This window comes from Pipra filicauda, unplaced genomic scaffold (genome assembly GCF_003945595.2).
Source record: "Pipra filicauda isolate LSUMZ 115617 unplaced genomic scaffold, ASM394559v2 scaffold918_size153726_pilon, whole genome shotgun sequence".
NCBI lineage: Eukaryota > Metazoa > Chordata > Aves > Passeriformes > Pipridae > Pipra > Pipra filicauda.
In genome coordinates, this window is record NW_024105107.1 from 646 (window position 1) to 24,072 (window position 23,427).

Genomic DNA, 23,427 nt, shown 5'->3' on the forward strand with positions numbered 1-23,427 from the left:
CCGTTTGCTACAGAGGGTCTGGAAAACTCCTCTGTGGGGAAGAGGAGGAAGTTCAAAGACCCCACCCACCATCCCCCAGGAAGTTTGACCTGAGCGACGCTAAGACAGCCCAAATCCCGGATGGAACCGCTCCTGGAATTGCCACCCCAACCTGATCCTGTGGGAGAGCCCGAGGCTTTTTCCCTTAGGTAAAACCAGAGCCGCCTACCTGAAGTATCCCAGGATAAGGACAGCAACTGTGAGGGATCCCAGAGAGATGGAGTATCCAACAGTATAAATCAAATAGAGGCGATCAAAGACCTCCTGCAGCAGAAACGATGGAAAAAATAGCGTCACATTAGAACGCGGCCTCCTGACGGGGGGACAGGGGCACTCGGACACCCCCGGGGCTGGGAATCCTCGGGAGTCACAGCCTTTGAGCACCCTGGGAAGGGCTGGTTGTGTTTCCTGACGGGATTTCCTGACGGGATTTCCTGGGAGGGCGGGATTTTCGCGTGGGTTAATCCCTCGCCTGGGAGTTCCCTGCAGCGTTTTCATCCCAAAGGAACCCAAAGCGCTTTACAAACTCTCAGCCCCATCCAGAGATGGCTTGGATCTCCATGAGGACAGAACCTTGGCTTGGACAGAATGCCCATGAACCCGGGATTTTGGCTGGAATTGTACAATTTAGCCATTGCTGACTGATGCTGGTCCAGCCCACCCCAGAAAACATGGGCAGGATAAACTTTGGCTCTGGGATACGAGGAAAAAAAAATCACCTGCATTTATTTTTCCCCTTTTTCCAATCCAAAGCAGCCTCTGCTTGTGGTTATCCAACCCAGACACAACCTGAGCTTGCCAAGGGACTGTTGGAAAAGGTCCTGTCACAGGAGAGCTCGTAGGAATTAATCCTCTGAGAGGTTTTAGTTCTCTTGGCTCTCTGTGTTTTAAAGCTGGGCTTAGAAACCCTGAGGTTTCCATTAAATATCAAGATGTTTTCCCTTCATCCTGCGCTGGGACGTGCAGCTGAACTCAGGGATTCCTGAATATCCACCTGGAAAGGGTTAAAATTCCTGCCACCAGCCCAGTTTGTACTGCCTTGAACTGCCTGAAATTAGAAATAAACCCCAAAGAAACGAAGCAATTCAGCATCTTTCTCCCTCCTCCTTTGCCTCCCGCCTTTCCCTCACCCCACCCACCGGGATGCAGGAACACTGGGCTCGGAATGACAGCCCTGGTTGGGATTGGAGGTTTGAAATGCTGGCCTGGAATGGGAAACCTCAGCCCCATGACATCAGAATCCCCAGATATGGGAATGTTTCTCTGTGGTTTCCACTGGCGGAGTGGAGTGTTTGCCAATATTAATTTAGTGTGTGTGTCTGGGCGTATTTATATATATATATATTTATATATATATCTCTCTATATATCTGTCTGTGCAGGCAGCAGGCACTGAAAAGCCAATGGGAGTAGATTTGAAAGCTTTGGGGGAAAAAGAGGAATTTTCCTGCTGCCAAGCTGGAATCCTCTTTGAGCTGGAAAACATTTGCCTCCAGAATGAAAATAATAGTAGTAGTAATAATAATAATAATAATAATAATAATAATAATAATAATAAAATCCTGCTCCAAGTTTAGGATTTCTGGGAATCCAGCAGTTGTGAGGGGGGACAAGAGGGTCCCTGAGCCCCACTGAGAAATTTAACTGGGAAGATCCACGTTCCTGCCGGACAACGATGGCGTTGTAGCAGGAATGGCCCTGGGAAGAGCCTCCTGATTGGCTGGCAGGACGTTTTGGGAGGCTGTGGTTAATTCCTCTGATTAACCACAGGGCCTCTCTTTGGAAGGGTGAGGAGTGAGAGGTGCCAGGACACACAGATCCACGGCTCCCAGCACGCTGGTGTCCAATCCCGCCGATGGAGGAGGCACAAATCCTCCTCTGGGAAAGGGGATTCTCTGCATGGGCCGCTTAGATCCTCAGGGAAAAGCCTCAGGAGCAAATGTCTGAGGTTCTCCAACAGGCTCCGTTCCCAGGAGTTTGCCTCAGGAGTCACCATTTTGCCCTGGATTTACCCAGGAGGGACAAAGTGGTATTTAGGGACCTCCATCCCTTGGCAGGGGTGGGGGAGAGGGAGGGGAGCCAGTCGGAGTTCAGAGGGTGAAGGGGGATTTGTGGCTGCCTGGGAAGAGCAGCAGTGGGGGGAGGTTGGAGGAGGCAGCCTGGGATGGATGGCTGGGCTTCCCTTCGGCTGCTCCAGAGGGGGAAAAATCCCTCCAGGCAATTCCAGTAGCACTCATCCAGCACGAGGGAGGTCCCAGCTGGGTGGGAACCACGATGCTGAGTCAGGGAAGGTCCTCCAGGTGACAAAATATCAAGTCATCTGCCAGCTGCAACAACCACTTCTACGGGCTGAGATCCCTCTGCCGGGAGCTGAGAGGGACACGAGTGGAAATCATTCCCAGAAGGCCACAAAGGTCGGGATGGCCAAGCCATGGACACAACCTGGACCTCCACAGTCTCCAGTTCAGTACTTCTGAGACCAGGAGGAGCTCTGATGGCTCCCAGAAATCCACCCTGAGGACACACTGACCATCACTGGTCATCTCCTGACCTGTTGGAAGGGGCAAAAATCTGGCCTTGCTACACCTTAAGACCCTGGTTTAAGAAGTGTGATGCTTTAACCGGTGTAATTTAATTTAACTATCACTTAATTTAAGTGTTCAAGGCTTGGAGCAACCTGGGCTGGTGGAAGGTGTCCCTGCCCATGGCAGGGAGTTGGAATGAGATGAGCTTTAAGGTCTTTCCCAACCCAAATCAACCCAGGAATCCATAATCCTATGAATTTGATTCCTTCATCTGAGGACACCTGAGTACACAAGTGCTCTGGAAAACAGGAAAAGCTGAAAATAAACTAAGGGAAAACCAGAAGGACAAAACTTCAACATCTGGGATTCCAGGGGTTGGGATTTTCAGTAAAATATTATAAAACCCATAACAGAGCCCCAAGATTGGGGAACATCAGCTTCAGAGCTGATGGCCTTGAACATCCCCCTTTGCTCACTCCATCCATCCATGGAATGATAGAATTGAGGCTGGAAAAGCCCCCTGAGTCCAACCCATGTCCCCAAGTGCTGCATCCCCACAACTTTTAAATCCCTCCAGGGATGGGGACTCCAGCCTGTGCCAGGGCTGGACAGGGCTTTTCAGGAAGGAATTTCCCCAATATCCAACCTGAACCTCCTGAGGCCGTTTCCTCTCCTCCTGTCCCCTGTTCCCTGGGAGCAGAGCCCGACCCCAGTTGCCCCTCCACGTGTCTCAGGTCATTTTAGTCCCCCCAAGTGTCCTGCTTGGCTTCCAGCTGCTCTTGCAGAATGGGAGGAGTTTCCTGAAGGTCCCAGGAATTGTATCTGCAATTCCCACGCAGTTGTCTCCCAAACCTGGGGACATCTCATCTAATTCCAGGCCTAAACCTCATCTCTGTTCCAGCATCTGGATGAAACGTTCAGGGTTTTGGTGTCCACGTGTCCTGGTCCCTCCCAGTGTCCCAGGGAGGGACTGAGACAGGAGTTTTCTACAAGACTGATGGTAGATCCTATTCCAAGTGTTACTGTGGATACCCTGGGCCTGACTTTATCCTTCCCTCCTTTTTATTTGTGAGACAACAGCAAAATTCTGCACCCTCTTTTTTCGTGGAGCTGAACTGGATCCAGTGATCCTTTGAGGAACTGGCAGGCTCTGCTGGAGGCTGGGATTAGCGGGATAGGAGGATGGAATCACAAGGAAGGGCTTTCCAGATGAAGTATCTCCAAAGTTTCTCCAAGCTGCTGATTCAGACATTGTTAATGACACGTTTGGAATCAGCAGGGGAAGTGTTTCACTGCTTGGAGCGATAAGCAAAGCCAGAAATCCTCTGGGTTTGCTTTTCTTGCCTTTTGGTTTGTTTTTTTTTTTTTTTACAGCAAAGCTGTGACTAAATAAAAAGCTTAATGGGACGTGCACAAAAGGCACAAACCAGCCACTGATTTCCAAAGCCTCGGGGAAAACACTGAGGGTTGAACAGGAATTTTGGCTGGAGGATTCTGTTCCCTTCATCCCTAGAGGTGCCGGGCACTTAAATCCTCCCAGTCTGGATAAAGAGCGGGATCAGCTCCGAGATAAGACCAGTCTAAACCCCAATTTAGACTCAGACACCCCAATTTAGACTAAGACACCCCAACTTAGATGTGTAAACATGCCCGTCTTTGTGATCTTTATGGCCCCTTCCGACCCAAAGCGTTCCAGGATTCCCCGATTCTATTCCCAGCCCCGCTCTGTGGGCACGGAACGAGCAGGGACACCACAGGGTGGCTGCAGCAGTGAAGAAAACCTCTCCAGGAGGCTTTTTTTTTTCACTCCTAAACAGCCTTTCAAAGCTCTGCCCCTCTATCCTGGTGCAAAGGGCTGCCCCTTGGCTGGCATTTCCCGGGATAATTCCCTGTCCACGCCGCAAACGGGGCTCGGGGGCCTCACAAAAGCTGTCTGCTTTTCAAAGGCCCCCGGAGAGCCCCGGGAACACGGCGGATTGTTGGTGGGACAATGGAGTTTGGATAAAGCAGGCCTGCCCCACGCTGGGCTGTGCCCATTGTGTTGGGGGTGGGATGGAGTCTCCAGGCCTCTCTGGTTTCCCTGGAAGCAGTAAAAGCACCAGGCTCTAACCGAGCAGTAGCACATGAAGACAGGATTGGTGGGCTGAGGTTACGTCTCACGACGGTCCCTCTTGCTGGTGGTTTCCAAGCTGAGCCAACCTCCCAAGTTGCTGGCTCGGATCCCCCTTCTCCCTGATTTCCGTGGATGTGGATGGCGCTTACCCTCGAGCTCATCCCTGAAAACGGGCTGGGTTGGACCTGCTTTAAAAATAGATGAGTTTGGCAGCAGTGCTGCTGTGGGGGGAGATGGGGACGAAGGAGGTTTCTGCTTTTTGGCCAAAATACGCCACTGACTCCTGGCAGCGTCCCAAAAGGTGACCAGGAAAATGGTCATCCTGGAGATGCTCTTTGGGCTGGATGTGTGGAAGGGGAGGGGGTCAGAGTCAGAGGGCTGATACAATTTTTGGAGGGAAACGGCCTCAAAAGCTGCCAGAGGTTCATCACTTCTCATCTGGGCCACATTTTATCTAAAGATTGAGGAGCTCCAAGAACACAGGTCACCCTCACTCCTGCTTTTAAGGGAATCTAGGAAAGAAAGAAAGAAAGGAGAACAGCCAACCTGGGCCAGGCCAAAGGTCTTTTTAACTCCGATCCCTGACTCCTGCACATCCAGGAAGAGATGCTTACGGAAGAGTGTGAGAACAGAATAAATATGGAATAAATATGATGCTGGAGTAAATCCAGAGGAGGTCACGGAGGTGCTCTGAGGGCTGGAGCCCCTCTGCTCTGGAGCCAGGCTGGGAGAGCTGGGGGGGTTCCCCTGGAGAAGAGAAGGCTCCAGGGAGAGCTGAGAGCCCCTGGCAGGGCCTAAAGGGGCTCCAGGGGAGCTGGAGAGGGACTGGGGACAAGGGATGGAGGGACAGCACACAGGGAATGGCTTCAAGATGAGAGTAAATTTAGGTGGGATACCGGGAAGGAATTCCTGGCTGTGAGCGTGGGAAGGGACTGGAATGGATTGTCCAGAGAAGCTGTGGCTGCCCCTGGATCCCTGGAAGTGTCCAAGGCCAGGTTGGATGGGTCTTGGAGCACCCTGGGCCGGTGGAAGGTGTCCCTGCCCATGGCAGGGGCTGGCACTGGATGATCCTTAAGCTCCTTTCCCACTCCAGCCATCCTGGCACTCTGTGATACAGATCCCCCCCCCGTGCCCACCCTGCAGTGCTCATGGAGCAGTCCTGGATACCCTCTCCCAAAGCTCAGCAGAGCTTCAGCCCCGTGGAACAGGCAGCAGAGGGACAAACAGCTGCAGTTTAACCCCAGCGCCTCCGAGAGGGAAGCCCAGCCAAGCCATCCCTTCCTTCCCTGCTCCTCCTGCTCCTCCTCAGACACCAGATGGAAAACAAGCCAAGCAGAGCTCCCAGCTCAGGGGGTGGGCTGGGAAGCCACAGATCCCTCAGCTTGTCAGTTCAGAGGCACCTTGTGAAGGTCCAGGGTGCAGCTGGGGCGGGGGTTGCCCAGGCACCTCTCTTGGGGAAGCAGTGGGAGAAGGAGCTTTCCCACCATCTCTACTGGGCTGGGGGAGGGTTATTTTAAAAGTATAATGTGAGGGAACACACAGAGGGTGGTGCAGAGGTGGCTTTGTGCTCAAAGGCACGAAGAAAACTGTCTCGTCTTCCCACGAGGAGCTGCTGAGACACCTTTCCACAAAACTTCATCCTGACCTTGGCTAAACAGTTGGCTCAGACTGTGTCCAGGAGGTCCCAGAATCCCAGGATGGTTTGGGTTGGAAGGGACCTCAAAGATCATCCTGTCCCAACCCCTGCCATGGGCAGGGGCACCTTCAAGTGCCCCAGGTTGCTCCAAGCCTTGTCCAACTTGGTGTTGGACACCTGCAGACAGTTAGTCCCTCTACATTTGATCCTGTCTGGAAGGGATTTGAGGAGACACTTCCCTGGCTCACTCCAGGCTAAGAGTGGACACCAATCTCCAGAGCTGTCAACCCAGAGTCCTCCAGCAGAGCTGCTTTTCCCTCGGGACACAGCCCAGGAGCAGTTGTTCCCTCAGGCTGTTAATCCTGGGGCTCTGATGGCTTTAACATTCCAGAGGGTGGTTCCTCTGCTGCTCCTGCTGGAACCATCCTGTCCATCCCCTGCAGGACACAAACCTGCTCTGGGGCCCTCTGTTTGCTGCTCTGCTCAGTCTGCCAATCCTCCCACAGTGGCTAAAAGGAGAAAACTCCCCACCCAAACAAACATCTGGGGGGGTTTATTTCGGGGTGTATCTGTACCTCTATCTATAGTTACAGCCCTATTTCTAGGGAGAGCAGCAAATCTATATATTTATAGTCACAGACAGATTTTTTTTTTTCCCCCCTCCTGATTCCCTCTAAATGCACATTTCTCCTGGTTGCATCTGCTCTGGTGCTGCTCTGCTTGGAGCCAGCCCACGATCCTCTTTCCAAACGTTGGTTAAATGCAGCTGTTGCCGGTGACGCAAAGATGTTGTTCCCCAGGGAGGGAAATAATAATAGAAAACAAATTCTCTCCCTCAAGATGACGGGTCTGCCTTACCAAAATTCCCCGATTCTGACATCTCCTGACATATTTACTTCAAGGAGAGGGAAAAAAAAAAAAAAGAAATATCAAAGGGAGGTTTATTAATACCAGTGCTCTGGGTGTGAGAGACAAGAGGCCTTCCGTGCTCTCCGTGAGGAAAGTCATCACCCAACTGGGTAAAAAAGGTCATTATTTTCTCTCTCTTTTGTTTGCAGGGTGTTTTTCAGACCAGAGGGCCTGAGAGACCTGCAGTGGCTGCATACTTGTTGTGTCACTTGTCACTAAAATTCAGCCACCTCGCTGATAACACACTCTGTGACAACACAGAGGGGAGGGCAGGGCTGCTCTCAGGGACACCTTGCAAATACAAGGTTAATAATAATGATAATAATAATAATAATAATAATAATAATATGTTGTTGAAAAGCATTTGTTAATCAAGCTCAAGTCCCAAAGCTGAGGAAAACCTCCATTTTTTCCAGTGTTCTTTGCACTGGGGAAGCACCACTTAAACAAGACCATCTTGCCCAGTTAATCTGAGCAGTGGTGATGCTCTAATTTGTCTGACCATTAAATACCATCCAATTCTCCTCAAACCAGGAAATTCCTGGCAAAAGATGAATATTGAGGAGGATAGTGATATTTGGATGGTCAAAGCCCATGACATCTTTGTGGCAAAAGGTGAACCACGAGGAGAAGGATCTGGGGATGGTTTATTAAAACAGCTCCTAAAGGAAGAGGTCATGAGGAGCAGGAATTTTCCAAGTGAGAGGTTGGGAAGAAAAATGAAGTCTCCTGGGCTGTGAGACCTCATCTAAACTCCCTTTGTTAGGAAGCACAGTCCAAGTTCTCTGGGCTGTGACCACCTCAGGGGACACAAAGTACCTGAAACCCAGGACATGAGACTTTGCTTTCAGCCTTTTTTACCAGCCTGGGGGTGGAAGGTCTCTGCTTTTATCTTGTGCTGGTAACAAATGGTCACCTCTCTTCTTCTTTCCACCTTCCCCTACCAAGTCACCTTGACAAGTCCCAGTTGCCAGTGTGGGAGGTTAAAAAGACAGGATGTCCTTTCCCTGAGGGAAATCTTGGACACTGGCTCAGCTGGACAAGTCAGAGAATCACAGAATATCCTGAGTTGGGAGGGACCCCCAAGGATCATCAAATCCAACTCCTGGCTCTGCACAGACACCCCAGCAATCCTCTCCTGTCCCTCAGAGCATTGTCCAAACCCTCCTGGAGCTCTGGCAGCCTTGGGGCTGTGCCCACTGCCCTGGGGAGCCTGGGCAGTGCCCAACCAGCCTCTGGGGGAAGAACCTTTCCCTGAGATCCAACCTGACCCTCTCCTGACCCACTGATGGTGTTTCTTCTGTCTGCAGCAGGTGACTCCCACCTCAGGGCAGGGCTGAGGGAGGTGGCACAGAGACAATGACCTCAGAGAGGTCACGAAGTTGTACAACTCAGCAAAGTGCTCAGTGTGATCAAGACACTCGATGACTCCAACACCCAGTCCAGAACCTTCCCAGAACACTCTGGGGCTGAAACAGTTCTTCCCACTGGATGAACTGGGAAAAGATGAGCCCAAACTTGTTCTAGAAGTGAACATCATCCAACCCTGAGATGACACACTCTGCTGGAGCAGAACCCTGTGTGTAAAACCTTGCCTGTTCTTTGACCACATGACACAAGCCGTGCAGGTCCTCAAATAACTTATTTCCTCACTAAACAGCTTCATTCATGTGTTGCTTCACTCTGGAGAGAAAATAATAAAAAAAACCCAACCCAAAACCAACCCCGGGCACGCTGTGGTTGGATTTCAAATGAGGAACATCCTCCCGACGGGCCTGTGCATCATCCCCTGTCCTTCTCCACAGATCTTTATCTCCAGCTGCCTGCACAGAGCCCTGCCTGCACATCCAGCTCCTACTTCACCAATTACCCAAATTTTTGCAAAACTAAGGCCCAGAGTTCTTTTTTCTTCCTGTTTTTTTTTTTTGTTTTCCAGGAGCCCACCAAACCCTCTCCATGTGCTTTTAGTCTCTTTTCACCTTTGGACTGATGGCCCTGTTTCAAAACTGTGCCTACACCATTATTAATTCAAGATCATGGAATCCCAGTTTGGTTTGGGATTGAGGAAGGGACTTTAATGATCATCTCATTCCACTCCCTGCCATGGGCAGGGACACCTTCCACTAGCCCAGGTTGCTCCAACCTGGCCTTGGACACTTCCAGGGATCCAGGGGCAGCCACAGTTTCTCTGGAAATCCATTCCAGTCCCTCCCCATGCTCACTGCCAGGAATTCCTTCCCAATATCCCACCTAAATTTACTCTCATCTTGAAGCCATTCCCTGTGTGCTGTCCCTCCATCCCTTGTCCCCAGTCCCTCTCCAGCTCTCCTGGAGCCCCTTTAGGCCCTGCCAGGGGCTCTCAGCTCTCCCTGGAGCCTTCTCTTCTCCAGGAGAACCCCCCCAGCTCTCCCAGCCTGGTTTGGACTGGTTTGACTCTGGTTTGACTGACACATCCTTTACCTCTGTGTTTGGACATCCCCCACCACAGCCAACCACAGAAACACTGGAATTTTTGATAACAACCTGGTAGCAAAATTATTTCCTGATGGGGCAGGGGGAGTCTCAGTGGCAGGGAACAACCTCCAACCACTTCTGAGCCTCCCTGAGACCGCTTCAATTCCCCCAAAATCCCTTTAGAAATGGGGGGGTGTGTGGGAGGGTGGCTGCTGGAGCCTTTCTGGCTTTGAGGACAATTCCAAGTTCAAGTAATTCCCCACCAAAACCCGCCGTGGCTTTGGCAAGCTCGGGCTTAGTTTCCAAGAGGAGGCCGATGAGCTGGAGCTCATCGAGGGTTTGAAGTGAGACAAGTGAGGAATTCTGGGTGAGGGCAGAGTTCCCGCTCCGTGCCCGAAGGGAATTGCCTACCCTCTCCCTCGTCTCGTTGGTGAGGAACTTGGCACACTCGCTGTAGTTTGCCCAGGTCCTGTTGTTGCCTGGCACCAGCTCCCAGCTCCCGTTCAGGTCACACCGACGGTAAGCGTGGCCTGTGGAGAGAGGGGACACACAGAGTCAGGGCCCAGACCTGGGAAAACGGGAGAAAACCACTCCAGGGGTGGATCCCCCCAGTCCTGGTGTGTCCTGCCCGCTTCCAAGCTCAGCTGCAAGAACCGATTCCCATCTCCACAGAAACCTCATCGACCTTCCGGCTGAGAAACCCCACAGAGCATTTTAATTAGGGTCAGATAGTGGGTCTAAAAATCGAGGAGAGAAGCTTTGAAAAGCCCCAAAACATGGAATCATCCTCGGACTTAATTGCAGTTCTCCCTAGGAAATAAAGGGGGTTTATTGATGCTGCTCTTCCTTTACAGGCTCGGGTCATCTCAAGGGAGGTTTTTCTCTGGTTGCTCTCCTCGTGGTGAAGGAGGAAGAAGAGGGAGCAAAGTTTCCTCCTGGGATACAGTTGGCAGATGGGAATATCCACGTTCAGAGGTCTGTGTGGGTACCAGGGCATCAGCTGTATGTTAAAATCCCTTCACAGAAAATAGGGATGAAACCACTCAACAGACCCGTCTGCCCCGGGGCTATAGAGGGAGAGCTGTTGGGAGCCCTCCAGGAAGATGGAGAGGGACTTTTACAAGGGCTTAGAATGACAACAAAACTGGGAATGGCTTCAAACTGACAGGCAGTAGGTTTAGGTTGGATATTAGGAAGGAATTCCTGGCTGGGAGGGTGGGGAGGCCCTGGCACAGGTTGCCCAGAGAAGCTGTGGCTGCCCTTGGATTCCTGGAAGTGTCCAAGGCCGGGTTGGAGCAACCTGGGAGAGTGGAAGGTGTCCACTGGGGTGGACTGGATGATCCTTAAGGTCCCTTCCAGCCCAAACCAGTCTGGGGTTCTTTGTTTCTGTCATCTGAGGCCCTTCATCTGACTCCCACACCACCTGACTTGGCCACGGACCCCAGCAAGGTAAGGAATCCATGTCATGTTGGAATATCGAGGGGAAAAGGGATGGATTGCACCAGGGAAGGATTGGATGGAATAGTGGGAAAAATTCCCTCTTGGAAAGGGCTGTCCAGCCCTGGCACAGCTGCCCAGGGCAGGGGTGGAGTCCCCACCCCTGGAGGGATTTCCAAGCCCTGTGGATGTGGCACTTGGGGACGTGGTCAGTGGTGGCCTTGGCAGTGCTGGGGGATGTTGGACTCTGATCTTAGGTGGCTTTTCCAACCTAAACTATCCAATGATTCCATGGCAGCTTGTTCCTCCTGGTCTCTCAGGTGAAGAGCACGGGCAGGGTCTGTGAGAGGTCGGGGGTGAACTGGGTGAGCTCCCAGTCCCTCACAGAAAAGCCAGGATGTGCAACCAGGATTCCTGGGATTATCATTCCTTGTTTTCTGAAAGCAGCACCAGTGCTCTGCTCAGAACAGACAGGCTTAACTCCCTAATTTTTGCCTCCTTGGGGAGAATAGAGAGTCCTCTAGCTCTGAAAATTCCCTGAGGGAACACAAATGTGTTCCTGCCCTTCTCCAAACATCCCCAGACTCCGGGGCACCACCGGAGAGCCCAGAAATGAGCTGCCTGAGGGGAAGGGAGATAGGGAAGAATTCCCACCTTCTGCTTGCTCCTGGTGCTCTCAGACACCCAGAGAGGGCTCTGGGCAGGGAGCAGGGACTGGGATTAACAAGGAATATAAATGGGAAGAATATCTTGGGGTTTCTCTTGTTACCCAGGGGTCGTGGTGTCAAACAAATCCAGGTTGGTCAATGAAATAAAAAATCAGAATCAATCAAATGAAAAAATCAGAATCAGTCAAACCAAAGAATCAAAATCAATCAAATCAAAAAATCAAAATCAATCACGTAAAAAAAAATAAATTAAAAAAAAAATCAAAGACTTGAGCTCTGTCAGGCTCGAAGTGGTCACAGAGTTCAAGTTTTGTGTATTTACAAGGTTGGATTTGTTTGATGCCACAGACTCTGTGTAGCAAGAGAAAACCCAAGATAAGAGTTGGACTCAATGGTCCTTGTGGGTCCCTCCCAACTCAGCATATTCTGAGATTCTGGGACTTAATCTGAAGGCTGTGTTTATTGTGTTGTTATTAATTATTAATACCTAAACCACTAGATTAATATAGAACTAATATTAATATATAAAACAGATATTAATATATAAAACAAATATTAATATATAAAACAAATATTAGTATCTAAAACTAATATTAGTATCTAAAATGAATATTAATATTTAAAACTAATATTAATCTCTAAAACTAATATTAATATCTAAACACTAATATTAATATCTAAAACTAATATTAATATCTAAATACTAATCATTAGTGTTTGGAGGGTTACAGGTTGTGTGGGACACGTGGGAAATCTGTCTCTGTTTCAGTTAAAACCGAGCTTTTCTTTTGGCAGAAACAAATAACAAACTGTTCCTTTCCTTCCTTCCTTTCCCCTGGGTTTGCTCCTGCTCGGAAGGGAGTCGCTGTGTGAGGAAAAAGGGATGTTAAAGGTGGTTTGGAATGTTGTGACTGCCGGGAATCTCCTTCCTGAGGGCAACACCCACCTTTGTGGTTGAAGTCGTAGATGTACTCGGGGCACGGCATGGCCACCACCTTGCCCGGGACACCTTCGGGCCAGCAGACGATGCCATCCCACTCAGGGAGACAAAAACCATCTGGGGGAGAGAACAAAGACAAGGAGGAGTCACTGCACCCTGCAGAGGTGACACGGATGTCCCACTGTTCGGAGAAGGCTCTCTGGGAAAAGCTCTCAGTGCTGTCGCTCAGTTTGAGAAATCACTGGGAAACCACTGGGAAGTCAATGAGAAATCACTGGGAAATCCCTGGGAAATCATTGAGGAATTGCTGAGAAATCCCTGGGAAATCATTGAGAAATTGCTGGGAAATCCCTGGGAAATTATTGAGAAATCACTGGGAAATTGCTGGGAAATCATTGAGAAATCACTGAGAAAACATTGAGAAGTCACTGGGAAATCACTGAGAAATCACTGGGAAATCACTGAGAAATCACTGGGAAATCATTGAGAAACTGCTGGGAAAATCACTGGGAAATGCCTGGGAAATCATTGCCATTCTTAGTGTTTGGCTCCAGAAGGTGCAGGTTCTCCCAGGTTTTATTTCGGAAGGACACGCGGCATCCAGCCCTCGGAACAGCAGCAGGAGGACGTGGAGCTGCTGGAGAGAGTCCAGAGGAGGCCCCGGAGCTGCTGCCAGGGCTGGAGCCCCTCTGCTCTGGAGCCAGGCTGGGAGAGCTGGGGGGGTTCCCCTGGAGAAGAGAAGGCTCCAGGGAGAGCTGAGAGCCCCTGGCAGGGCCTGAAGGGGCTCCAGGAGAGCTGGAGAGGGACTGGGGACAAGGCATGGAGGGACAGGACACAGGGAATGGCTTTAACTGAAAGAGGGTAGATTTAGGTTGGATATTAGGAAACATATTCTTTGCTGTGAGCGTGGGGAGGGACTGGAATGGAATTCCCAGAGAAGATGTGGCTGCCCCTGGATCCCTGGAAGTGTCCAAGGTCAGGTTGGACAGGGCTTGGAGCAGCCCTTTGAGGTCCTTCTGACCTCTCAGCTCCTGCAGCTCCGTGTCCTCAGGAATCTCCTTTGCTTTGGCCTTGGTGACCTTCAGCCACCCCTTCCAATCCAGCTGCACCCACCTGAGGGTGGGAATTCAGATGCTCAACCTGATGGACCTGCCCCAACTCTGCCTCCAGAGCAGCATCTTCCCTGGGCTGAGTTCAGGGAGGGGTTTGTCAGCAGTGCCTGGCAGAGGATTCCCTGGGAATCCAAACAAACCAGAGCTCCCCCGGGAACAGAACCAGCAGCAGGGCCAAGATCTCAGCAGGTTTCATTAATATCAAAACCTTCCCCACCTTTCAACCAACCAACCATTCATCCTTCAGCAGGAACGTGCCTTCCCAAGGTTAAAGGAACAATCCAGGATTGCTTGGCCTGGTTTGGAGCTGCCGCTGATAATTCCCTTTACTGGGATTTTAGGATGCGAAAAACAACAGGAAAACTCGCGGCCAAACAGCTGATTTCTAATCTTTAAATTAGAATGTGGATGGAAAGGAGCGGATTAATCCCTGCCTTTCTTCCAAAGCACCAACTGGGAGCGAGGGGAGAGGAGCTAAAATTCCTCAGCACCCCTGAGATAAAAAAGAAATCGAAATTTATTGCGTTTTCCCGGCTTCCAGTCGCAACAGGAGAAGAATAATATTACATTTCCTATTCATGAGAAGTGGGAAAGCCCTTCCCTTTGGCTCCTTATGTTGCAGGATAACTCAGACTGTGCAAACCCAGTTTATTTGTTTTTCAGTTCTCTGGAAGGTTCAAAAGAAAAAAAAGGCAACAAGACAAACAAACAAACCCGCAGCGTCCCACAGAATTTGGATTAGGACAAAGTGTTATTGTTTTTTGAGGTCTTTTCTCGCAGACGAGAAAGTAAATAAAGATATTTAATTTAGGCCTCGACGTGGTCTCGCTGAAAACAAACCCAATTCTTTGGGACGGAATAAATGAGTCGGGGGAAGGTTTGAAATGAGCACTGGGGAGAAACAACAGCGAGGGGGAGAATGTTGGTCCCGATGTCGTGCTCTGAAATGCTGAGAGATCGGGGGGTTCCGCACCCCAGAGAGAGCCTGGGCCAGGGCCTGGGGCCTTTAGGGACAATGGGCACAAACTGAGTCCTTTAGGGACAACGGCCCCACAGAATTTGGATTAGGACAAAGTGTTATTGTTTTTTGAGGTCTTTTCCCGCAGACGAGAAAGTAAGTAAAGATATTTAATTTAGGCCTCGACGTGGTCTCGCTGAAAACAAACCCAATTCTTTGGGACAGAATAAATGAGTCAGGGGAAAGTTTGAAATGAGCACTGGGGAGAAACAACAGCGAGGGGGAGAATGTTGGTCCCGATGTCGTGCTCTGAAATGCTGAGAGATCGGGGGGTTCCGCATCCCAGAGAGAGCCTGGGCCAGGGCCTGGGGCCTTTAGGGACAATGGGCACAGACTGAGATGCCCAACCAACCCATTTTGGGTAAACACACACAAATCTTCAATTAAAATAACCCCTTTCCCTGGCAAATAAGCTCGTTTATTAAAAAAAAAAAAAACCACCCAAGCCACTTTGAGGCGAACGGCAACACCTCGGGCCCAGAGCGAGGCCTTCGCTAATAACAGTGGAAAAACCTCCCTCTTCCCCCCCAAAACGTCCCATCTCCTCTTCCAAACCGGGCAAAGACAAGCTTTTAATTCACAGGTGAAAAAAATAAAACGTCCACCCCTCAGGTCTCGCTGGTTTTTTTGGGTGGGAATTGTGGGAATTTCGCTTCATCCCCTTCCAGGTTTTAACTTTGGGGTGGCATCGGCCTGCCCAGCACGGCTCAAATGGAATATTTGGCGAGGGAGAAGAGACATTTTAGGGTTTCCTGTTCTTCAAGGCTTTAATCTGGAAGCTAAATTTAAGGAAAAAAAAAGGGGGGGGGAAGAAGGAAACCAAATGCTGGCAGGGGGAGGAGTTTGGGGTGTTGGGTTTTTTTTGTTTTGTTTGAATATTTTGGGTTTCCAGAGGCAGCAGATGACGCACAAATCCCAGGTGGGAGCTCATTGGGTTGGCTCAGCTCCATGTGGGGCTGTCCAGGTCACCTCATGGGTCACAACCCATTGCTGGGACACCCTTGGGGACAAATAATCCCTGTGAGTTGTCCCAGGAGGAGAAGAAGAAGCTCAACCTCCACTGAACCCCCCTAAAGTTAAAATTTAACATTTTTAGAGGGGGAAAAAAAAAAAAGGGACTTTGGGGTTTTTACACATGAAAAGTGGGTCGTTATTGCTAAAAAAATTTTGGACTTTATGATTTTTTTTTTTTACCTTTTTCTTTGCTGAGACTTTCCTTTGGATTCTCAACCCTAACATGTTCCCACTACCCAGAAATTCTTGGCACATCTACTGTTCCCCCTCGTGTTCTTTAGTCCCTGATTTAAGACTTACAACCAGCCTTAGACACGTCTAATTAAATGAGAGAAATCAATTAAATGAGAGAAATCAATTAAATGAGAGAAATCAATTAAATGAGAGAAATCAATTAAATGAGGTTAAAAAATTAAATTAGATAAATCAATTAAATGAGAGAAATTAAATTAGGTGATGAAATCACAGCTGATTTCTCTCCACTGAACAAGATCTTGCTGATCTGTGGTAGCAAACATTTGAATACTCCACTTGACAGTGGATATTCCAGGACATTTCCAAATGAAACCCAAGAAAGCCAGGGAACATGTCTGCCCAAAACCCCCCACCAGCCACGTTAAAAGGAGACAGGAAAAGTGAGCAGAGGGAAAAGGACAATTCCAAGGGGAAGATTAGGAGATCAAGGCTTTCCTGCTTCCAGAGGGTGCTGGAGTGTGACTCGAGCTCTGGGAAGAGCTCCTGGAGTCCCTGCACGAGTGGGATCACATTTCCCACTCCAAGAGCCACTTTTGGGGGGTGTCTCTCCCTCCCAAATCCGGGTGTGTGCTGGAAGGATGACACACAGAATCCCTCTCCTCAAAAAAAACCCCTCTCCTTTCCCCTCCTGGTTCTGGTCTCACAGTGTGTCTTCCTCACTTTGATTAATCCATTTATATCCCGGGATTTCCATCCTTTAGGGATGGAGCCGCAAGGTGAGAGAGGGAAGAGCAGATTCCAAAATCAAGGTGCTGATCCAGAATTCCTCTCATCTACTAAGACTCCTGGATACCTCTGAAACCTGCATTTTTCCCTTATTAAAATGTCAATTAAATGAATATTAAGAAGAGAAGAAAGTCGGAGAAATCCGTGAATCCCTGACAAATCAACGCCCTGACTGAGCTGATGGGAACCTGCCAGTTTATCCCAGGAAAACAACGGGCTCCTGAAACGCCCTCAGGGATGTGATGGGCAAAGGAGAGGAAAACCCAGGTCCCCACTGCACTGCAGGAAGTTCCAAATGTGTTTTCCTCACCCCCAAAGAAATCCAGAGGCTTTAAAGTGAGAGAGATGATGGGAGGGTTGAGTTCCACTCCAGTGGGATTTGTCCGAGGATTTTCATCAGCTTCTGCCCACCTGGATTGGAGTCTTTGCAGCCTCACCTTGAATTCCAGGACAAAAGGAAAGGTGGGTTTGTGGCTTGGAGGCAGGAGAGGAGAATCCAAAGCTTGGAATCCAAAGCTTGGCTCTACCACAGACCCTCCTTGGAGGTGGGAGGGGAGGTGTTGAACATCCCTGTGCCTCAGCTCCCGGGAATTCCAGCCCTACCAAACTTCCAGGCCACCTCAAGTGACATTTCCCTCTCTCTAAAAAAATCCATAAAAAGATATCAAGGTGTCCCAAATCCCACTCTCTGCTTCCAAAAACACCCACCAGGGGCTGGTATGGAGTGAATAAATCACCCCCCTGCGCTGCAGCCACAGCCAGGCAGGGGCAGGAGCCATTCCAGGTGGGAATTTTTGGAATTTAAGTGCTGAGTGGGTACACACAGCCCTTGATGTGAAGCAGGAGCAAGGAGAGAAGGCAGTGGGATAAATCAGCTGGGATTTTCCAGAGCTCTGCAGGTAACACTTGTAGAGTGTTACCTGAAGATGTGCAGAGTGCAGATGTGGCACCTCTCCCGCCAACACCTTCCTCTCCTGGCCCTGCTCCTTTCCCTGGGGTGTCTCCCTTGGCTTTGTGGCTGCAGGACAAAGCGGATCAGGAGGCTGATCCAGCTGGAAAACAAAGCTCCTCCAAACAGGCTCTTCCTCAGGTCGATCCACTCTGCCAGTCCTTGGGTGTTGAAGGGGATCCAAAGGAGCAAAGAAAGTCACAGGGTTGGTGACAACAAAACTGGGCTCTGGGAGGGTTCGTGGGGGTGGAGTCACATCCCTGGAGGTGACACCAGGAGACAAGGTGGGCACAGGGTGGACTTGATGGTCTTGGAGGGCTTTTCCAGCCTCAATTCCTGTGATTCCATGAGCTTGGAGTGTTGGTGGGAGCAGGTTTGTAGGAAGAAGTCCCTGGAAGGCTCCTTGGAGAAGCAGATCTGTCTGGAACAAGGGCACCCCCCAGTCCCTGGAACCATCCCTGGTGCCCACAGCCATGGATTCACCTCCCAAATTCCTCTTCTCTCTCCACCCACAAGCTGGAACATTGGAGGTTCGGGGGTGCAGGATAAAACCCCGGAGCAGGGATGTGGAAGCGCTCCACGTGTTGCAGAGTTTGCTCCAGGATCTGGTGCAGAGCAGCTCCAAACCAGCTGTGGGGTCAAAGACTCCTTTCCTGTGACCCTTGTGGTCAAGAGTTTCCCCGGAGAGCCGTGACTCCCGAGGCCAAAGCCACTCCTTGTTGACCTGGGTCAGGGATTTTAAGTAGGGACTTTCTCCTTTCCCAAACATCCCCAGCACTGGGATTTCCTCACTGGCTTTTCCTGTCTGCAGGGTTGTCCCTCCACCAGAGTCGCTCCAGGATGTGGGATAGGATGGTCCCAGGAGGATCTTGGCTCTCCAGGCAGATTCCTTCAAGGCCAGCTGAGCGTGGACCTTCCCCCTCCCCACAACTCTGCAGAAAAGGCGGGAGAAGTTTCTCCCTTGGATGGCAGCAGGAAGTGCTTCCCTGAGGATCTCCCCAAAACTGCTGCCTCGCTGTGAGCTGGGCCTTTTTCCTTCTTTGGAATGACAAACCAAGCAGAGATTTGGACACAGGAGAGAGCTGGAAAGCACCCCCAGGACTGGTGTTGCTCCAGGTCCCAACCACTCTGCCCCCGAGATCTGCAGCTGGGGGCTGATGCATCTCCATTGGGAAGGTGATGTTGCCTTTCCCAGGCTTTTTTCTCGAGGTCTGGAGTGAGGGAAGAGGGAAAGGGATGAGATCCTCCATCTGACAGCCCCACCTGGCCTTGAGGGGTCAGCAGAACAGACACCAGGTCCCAGTTCCTGCGTCATCCAAGGAGGAAAGGACCGGAGCAACCGCTTTTCTAGTGTCCAAGGGCATCTGCAACCTAAAAATCTGGGAATGGCGGCTCTTCTGCAAAGTGGGAAGAACTTTTCCAAACCAAAAAACCCTCCTTCCACCATCCCAGAGAATGTCTGGCAGCTCCCTGCCCCGTCCGTGAAGCGGTAGCAGGAATTTCTGGGGTGTTCCAGCCTAAGGAAACATTCCTTGGGAAAGGTTCAATCAGAAATCATTCTGCCTTTTGGATCTCGCAGATGAATTGGATCTAATTACCTACTTGAATGATTGATTGAAGTCTTTCTCTCATCACCTTCCTGCCCAGGGTGTTGCCATCAGGGTGATTCCTCCTTGGATGGAGCCGGAGCTTTAATCCCTGAACATCTTTTTCCCAAGGCAGGACTTGTGTCCACGAGACTGAATGACAACATTTCAGATTTCCTTCTGCTCCAGTCTCAAAACAGCACCTAAAGCCCCCTGGGGTTGGATCCTCTGCTCTCCTTGGGACAGAGCCCAAAATCTGCTTGTCACTCACATCCAGCTCCTCATCCCTCCCCGAACTGCTCCTGACGATTAAGGAGGGATCAATACCAAATGTAGGGAAAAGCTGGAGCAGCTGGTGTTTCTCAGATGTCCCCAGCCCCCGGGGTGGGCAGGTGGGCCGGGGACAACAGAAGGAAATGCCTCTGTGCGTTTTTAATGAGGTGTTAATTGGGCAGCGGGTGAACGGGACAAAGCAGCAGCAGAGGATGTGGCTTGAGGGTTTGGCTGATGGGAAGCAGGAAGCTGGGAATCAAAGGAAAGCTGGGATTTTGGGGCCTCTTGCTGCCGTGTCGAACGGGAGAGGGACACCAGGTGGGCAGGGAACTCTGCTCTGGGGTCAGGGCTGGATTTGGGGATTCTGGTTTGTCCCCTTCTCTTAGGGAATAGAGGGAGAGGGGCCAGGAGCCCCCCCGGGACTGGCTGGGTGGGGTGGGGTGGCCCAGCCGAGCCCCAGTGCCAGTCATTAAAGTCATTAACACATGGGAGTGAGGAAAGAACCCCACGGGGGTGGGGGGATTACTGGGCTTCCCACAGAGAGAGCTGCTCCTGCTCCTCCTCCAGCCCCACAGCCGGGAGCGGATCTGCAGCCCAAGAGAGAAGGGAAGGGGAAGAAAGAGGCTGAGCTGAGCTTGGACCCTTCTGAGGAGAAGAGAGAGAGTGTTTGGCAGAGGGAAACGCAGAAGGGGTGTTGGAGGGAGGCTTTTCTGCACCACTGGGGGCTGGTTGGGAAGGATCTTTGGAATTTGGATTGGTGAAGGAGTCCAGGGGAGGCCCTGGAGATACTGCCAGGGCTGGAGCCCCTCTGCTCTGGAGCCAGGCTGGGAGAGCTGGGGGGGTTCCCCTGGAGAAGAGAAGGCTCCAGGGAGAGCTGAGAGCCCCTGGCAGGGCCTGAAGGGGCTCCAGGAGAGCTGGAGAGGGACTGGGGACAAGGGATGGAGGGACAGGACACAGGGAATGGCTTTAACTGAAAGAGGATAGATTTAGGTTGGATATTAGGAAAAATATTCTTGTCTGTGATGGTGGGGAGGGACTGGAATGGATTGTCCAGAGAAGCTGTGGCTGCCCCTGGATCCCTGGGAGTGTCCAAGGGCAGGTTGGAGCAATCTGGGACACTGGAAAGTGTCCCTGCCCATGGCAGGGGGTGGAACTGGATGATCCTTAAGGTCCCTTCCAACCCAAACCACTCCAGGATTCCCTAATCTTGGCAGAGCTGATGTTCCCTCCCATGCACTGCTTGGGCTTTGGGTACAATCCCATGACTTTTGCACCCTCCTGACCCTTTGGCATTTGGAATTCTGCTGCAGAAGAACAAGACAGCTGTGACAACTTTGCTTCCCAACATCCTCTGCTGAAAGATCTTCCCCAAACCCAATATTTTGGGGTTCTCCCACCGCCGAGCTTCATGTGTGGGGCTGAGGGGAAGGGCTGGGGCAGGCACAGAGGTATGAGAGATAAAATATGGGGTTTTATATATGGGAGTATCACAAAGCTGTAAGATATCCAAGTTCCAAATGGGACTGGGTGTCAGGGTCTTTTTTGGCCGGATAAGGGAAATGTAAAAGTTCCTAAAAACTAAAATCTTTCAGGGCCACGTAGAAATTTTGTACATGGGGGGTTTCTTCCCTCTCTTTGGGCTGAGAACAAAGGAAGATCCATCATTTTTGACAGAGGACTCCTTGCAGCCGATCTTCAGGGAGAAGAAACATTTTTAGGCAAAAAATGAATATATTAAATTCACCTGAAAAGGGTGGGATTTTGTGAAACTATAAAATGTATAGAATTTAAACCCAAAGGGTCTTTTTCCTCCCAGAAACTCTGCGAGATAAAGACCCAGCGTGCCGAATAAATCCCTTGCTTTGTCTTTCTACATTTAAAAGAGGAATTTTTTTCCCCACGGGAGGGGCCCAGCCTTGGAATTCTGGGGTGCTGTGGGAACACTCACCGTGCACCTTGGGCACCTTGGCTTTCAGGTGTCGCTCACACTTGGCCTTGGCCTTCAGCAGGAGGAAGATCTGCTCCTCCTTGGTGATGACATCGTCGGCGTCCACCTGCACGGGGGGAGAGAGGGGCAGAGCTCAGCAGGACACAGAATTCCTTGGGCTGAGGGCGAAATGTTCTTTGCACCCACAGCTTCAGAGAATCAGAGAATCAGCTGGGTTGGAAGGGACCTCTGAGATCATCCAGCCCAACCCTTGATCCAACCCCGCCGTGGTTCCCAGCCCATGGCACTGATGCCACATCCAGTCTCATCTTAAAAACCTCCAGGGATGGAGAATCCCCCCCTTCCCTGGGCAGCCCATTCCAATGGCTGAGCACCCTCTCTGCAAAGAAATTCTTCCTAATGTCCAACCTAACCCTCCCCTGGCACAGCTGCAGACCCAGCCCTCTTGTCTTGCTGATGGTTGGCTGGGAAAAGAGACCAACCCCCCCCGGCTCCCCCCTCCTGTCAGGGAGTTGCAGAGAGTGAGGAGGTCTCCCCTGAGCCTCCTCTTCTCCAGGCTGAGCCCCCCCAGCTCCCTCAGCCTCTCCTCACAGCACTTGTGCTCCAGTCCCTTCCCCAGCCTTGTTGCTCTTCCCTGGCCCTGCTCCAGCCCCTCCATGTCCTTCCTGAGCTGAGGGGCCCTTCCTCTCCAGCCTTGCCTGGTGACTCCCAGTTTTCCCTGCAATCCCAGTTTTCCCGAGCGACGCTTCCCGCGAGGCACCGCCTGGAATCATCCACGGCAAAGGAGCAGCTGCTCCCGTCACACAGGTGCAAAAAGGCAGCAAGTTTGGAGCTGAGCGCCCCAATCCATGAGGAAAAAAGATCCTAGGAAATAATACTGGAGCAAGGAATGTTCTCCTCTTAAGGATTTCAACCTGTCGTCATCATTCCAGTGCAAATTCCACCTCCTCGGGGAGACCTTCAGGCTCTACAAAAGTCCAGAGGGGGGATGCCCCAGGCAGAGGTGACAGCATCCCAAAAACTCAGGGAAAAGCCATTGGGAACATCACCCTGGGAAGTTCCCCTGGAGAAGAGAAGGCTCCAGGGAGAGCTGAGAGCCCCTGGCAGGGCCTGAAGGGGCTCCAGGAGAGCTGGAGAGGGACTGGGGACAAGGGATGGAGGGACAGGACACAGGGAATGGCTTCAAACTATTCCAGGAGGATAAATTTAGGTGGGATATTGGGAAGGAATTGTTGGCTGTGAGGGTGGGGAGGGACTGGAATGGATTTGCCAGAGAAGCTGTGGCTGCCCCTGGATCCCTGGGAGTGTCCAAGGTCAGGTTGGAGCACCCTGGGCCAGTGGAAGGTGTCCCTGCCCCTGGCAGGGGTGGGATGGGATGATCTTCAATGGCCCTTCCAACCCAAACCATCCTGGCATTCCAGGATTTCCTTGCACTCCCCAAGCCCTTTCTCTCCAGGATTAAGGTTCCTCCACTCCTTTCTGAGTTCATTCATTTTGCAAAGGCAGGAACGTGAACCAGCTGGAGGCCGGTTGGTTCTCCAGCAAAACTCCCTCCAAGTGACAGAATGAGGGTTAATAAAATAAAACAAATAAAAATAAATAATTAAAAAAAATAAAACCAAATAAAAAAATTAAAACCAAATAAAACCAAATAAAAAAATTAAAACCAAATAAAACCAAATAAAAAAATTAAAACCAAATAAAACCAAATAAAAAAACCCAAATAAACCCAAATAAAAACAAATTAATAAAACCAAATAAATAAATAAAAATAAAAATAAAAAATTAAATAAAAAATAAGTATAAAAATAAAAATAAAGAGAAAT

The 23,427-nt window shown here is 50.6% G+C and overlaps 1 protein-coding gene across 1 annotated transcript in view; it reads right to left on the reverse strand.

Moving 5' to 3' along the window:
- Positions 1-208: 208 nt before the first annotated feature.
- The window catches only part of LOC113991146 (parathyroid hormone/parathyroid hormone-related peptide receptor-like), a gene marked incomplete at its 3' end in the record, with an annotated part of 77,474 nt that continues 54,255 nt past the window's right edge, over positions 209-23,427 (reverse strand). The window contains exons 2-5 of the mRNA XM_039391223.1: positions 21,602-21,707; positions 12,727-12,837; positions 10,087-10,205; positions 209-303 (exon numbers count right to left, since the gene is read on the reverse strand). Coding sequence (XP_039247157.1) covers positions 209-303; positions 10,087-10,205; positions 12,727-12,837; positions 21,602-21,707 — 431 coding nt within the window. The remainder of the gene's footprint in view (positions 304-10,086; positions 10,206-12,726; positions 12,838-21,601; positions 21,708-23,427) is intronic.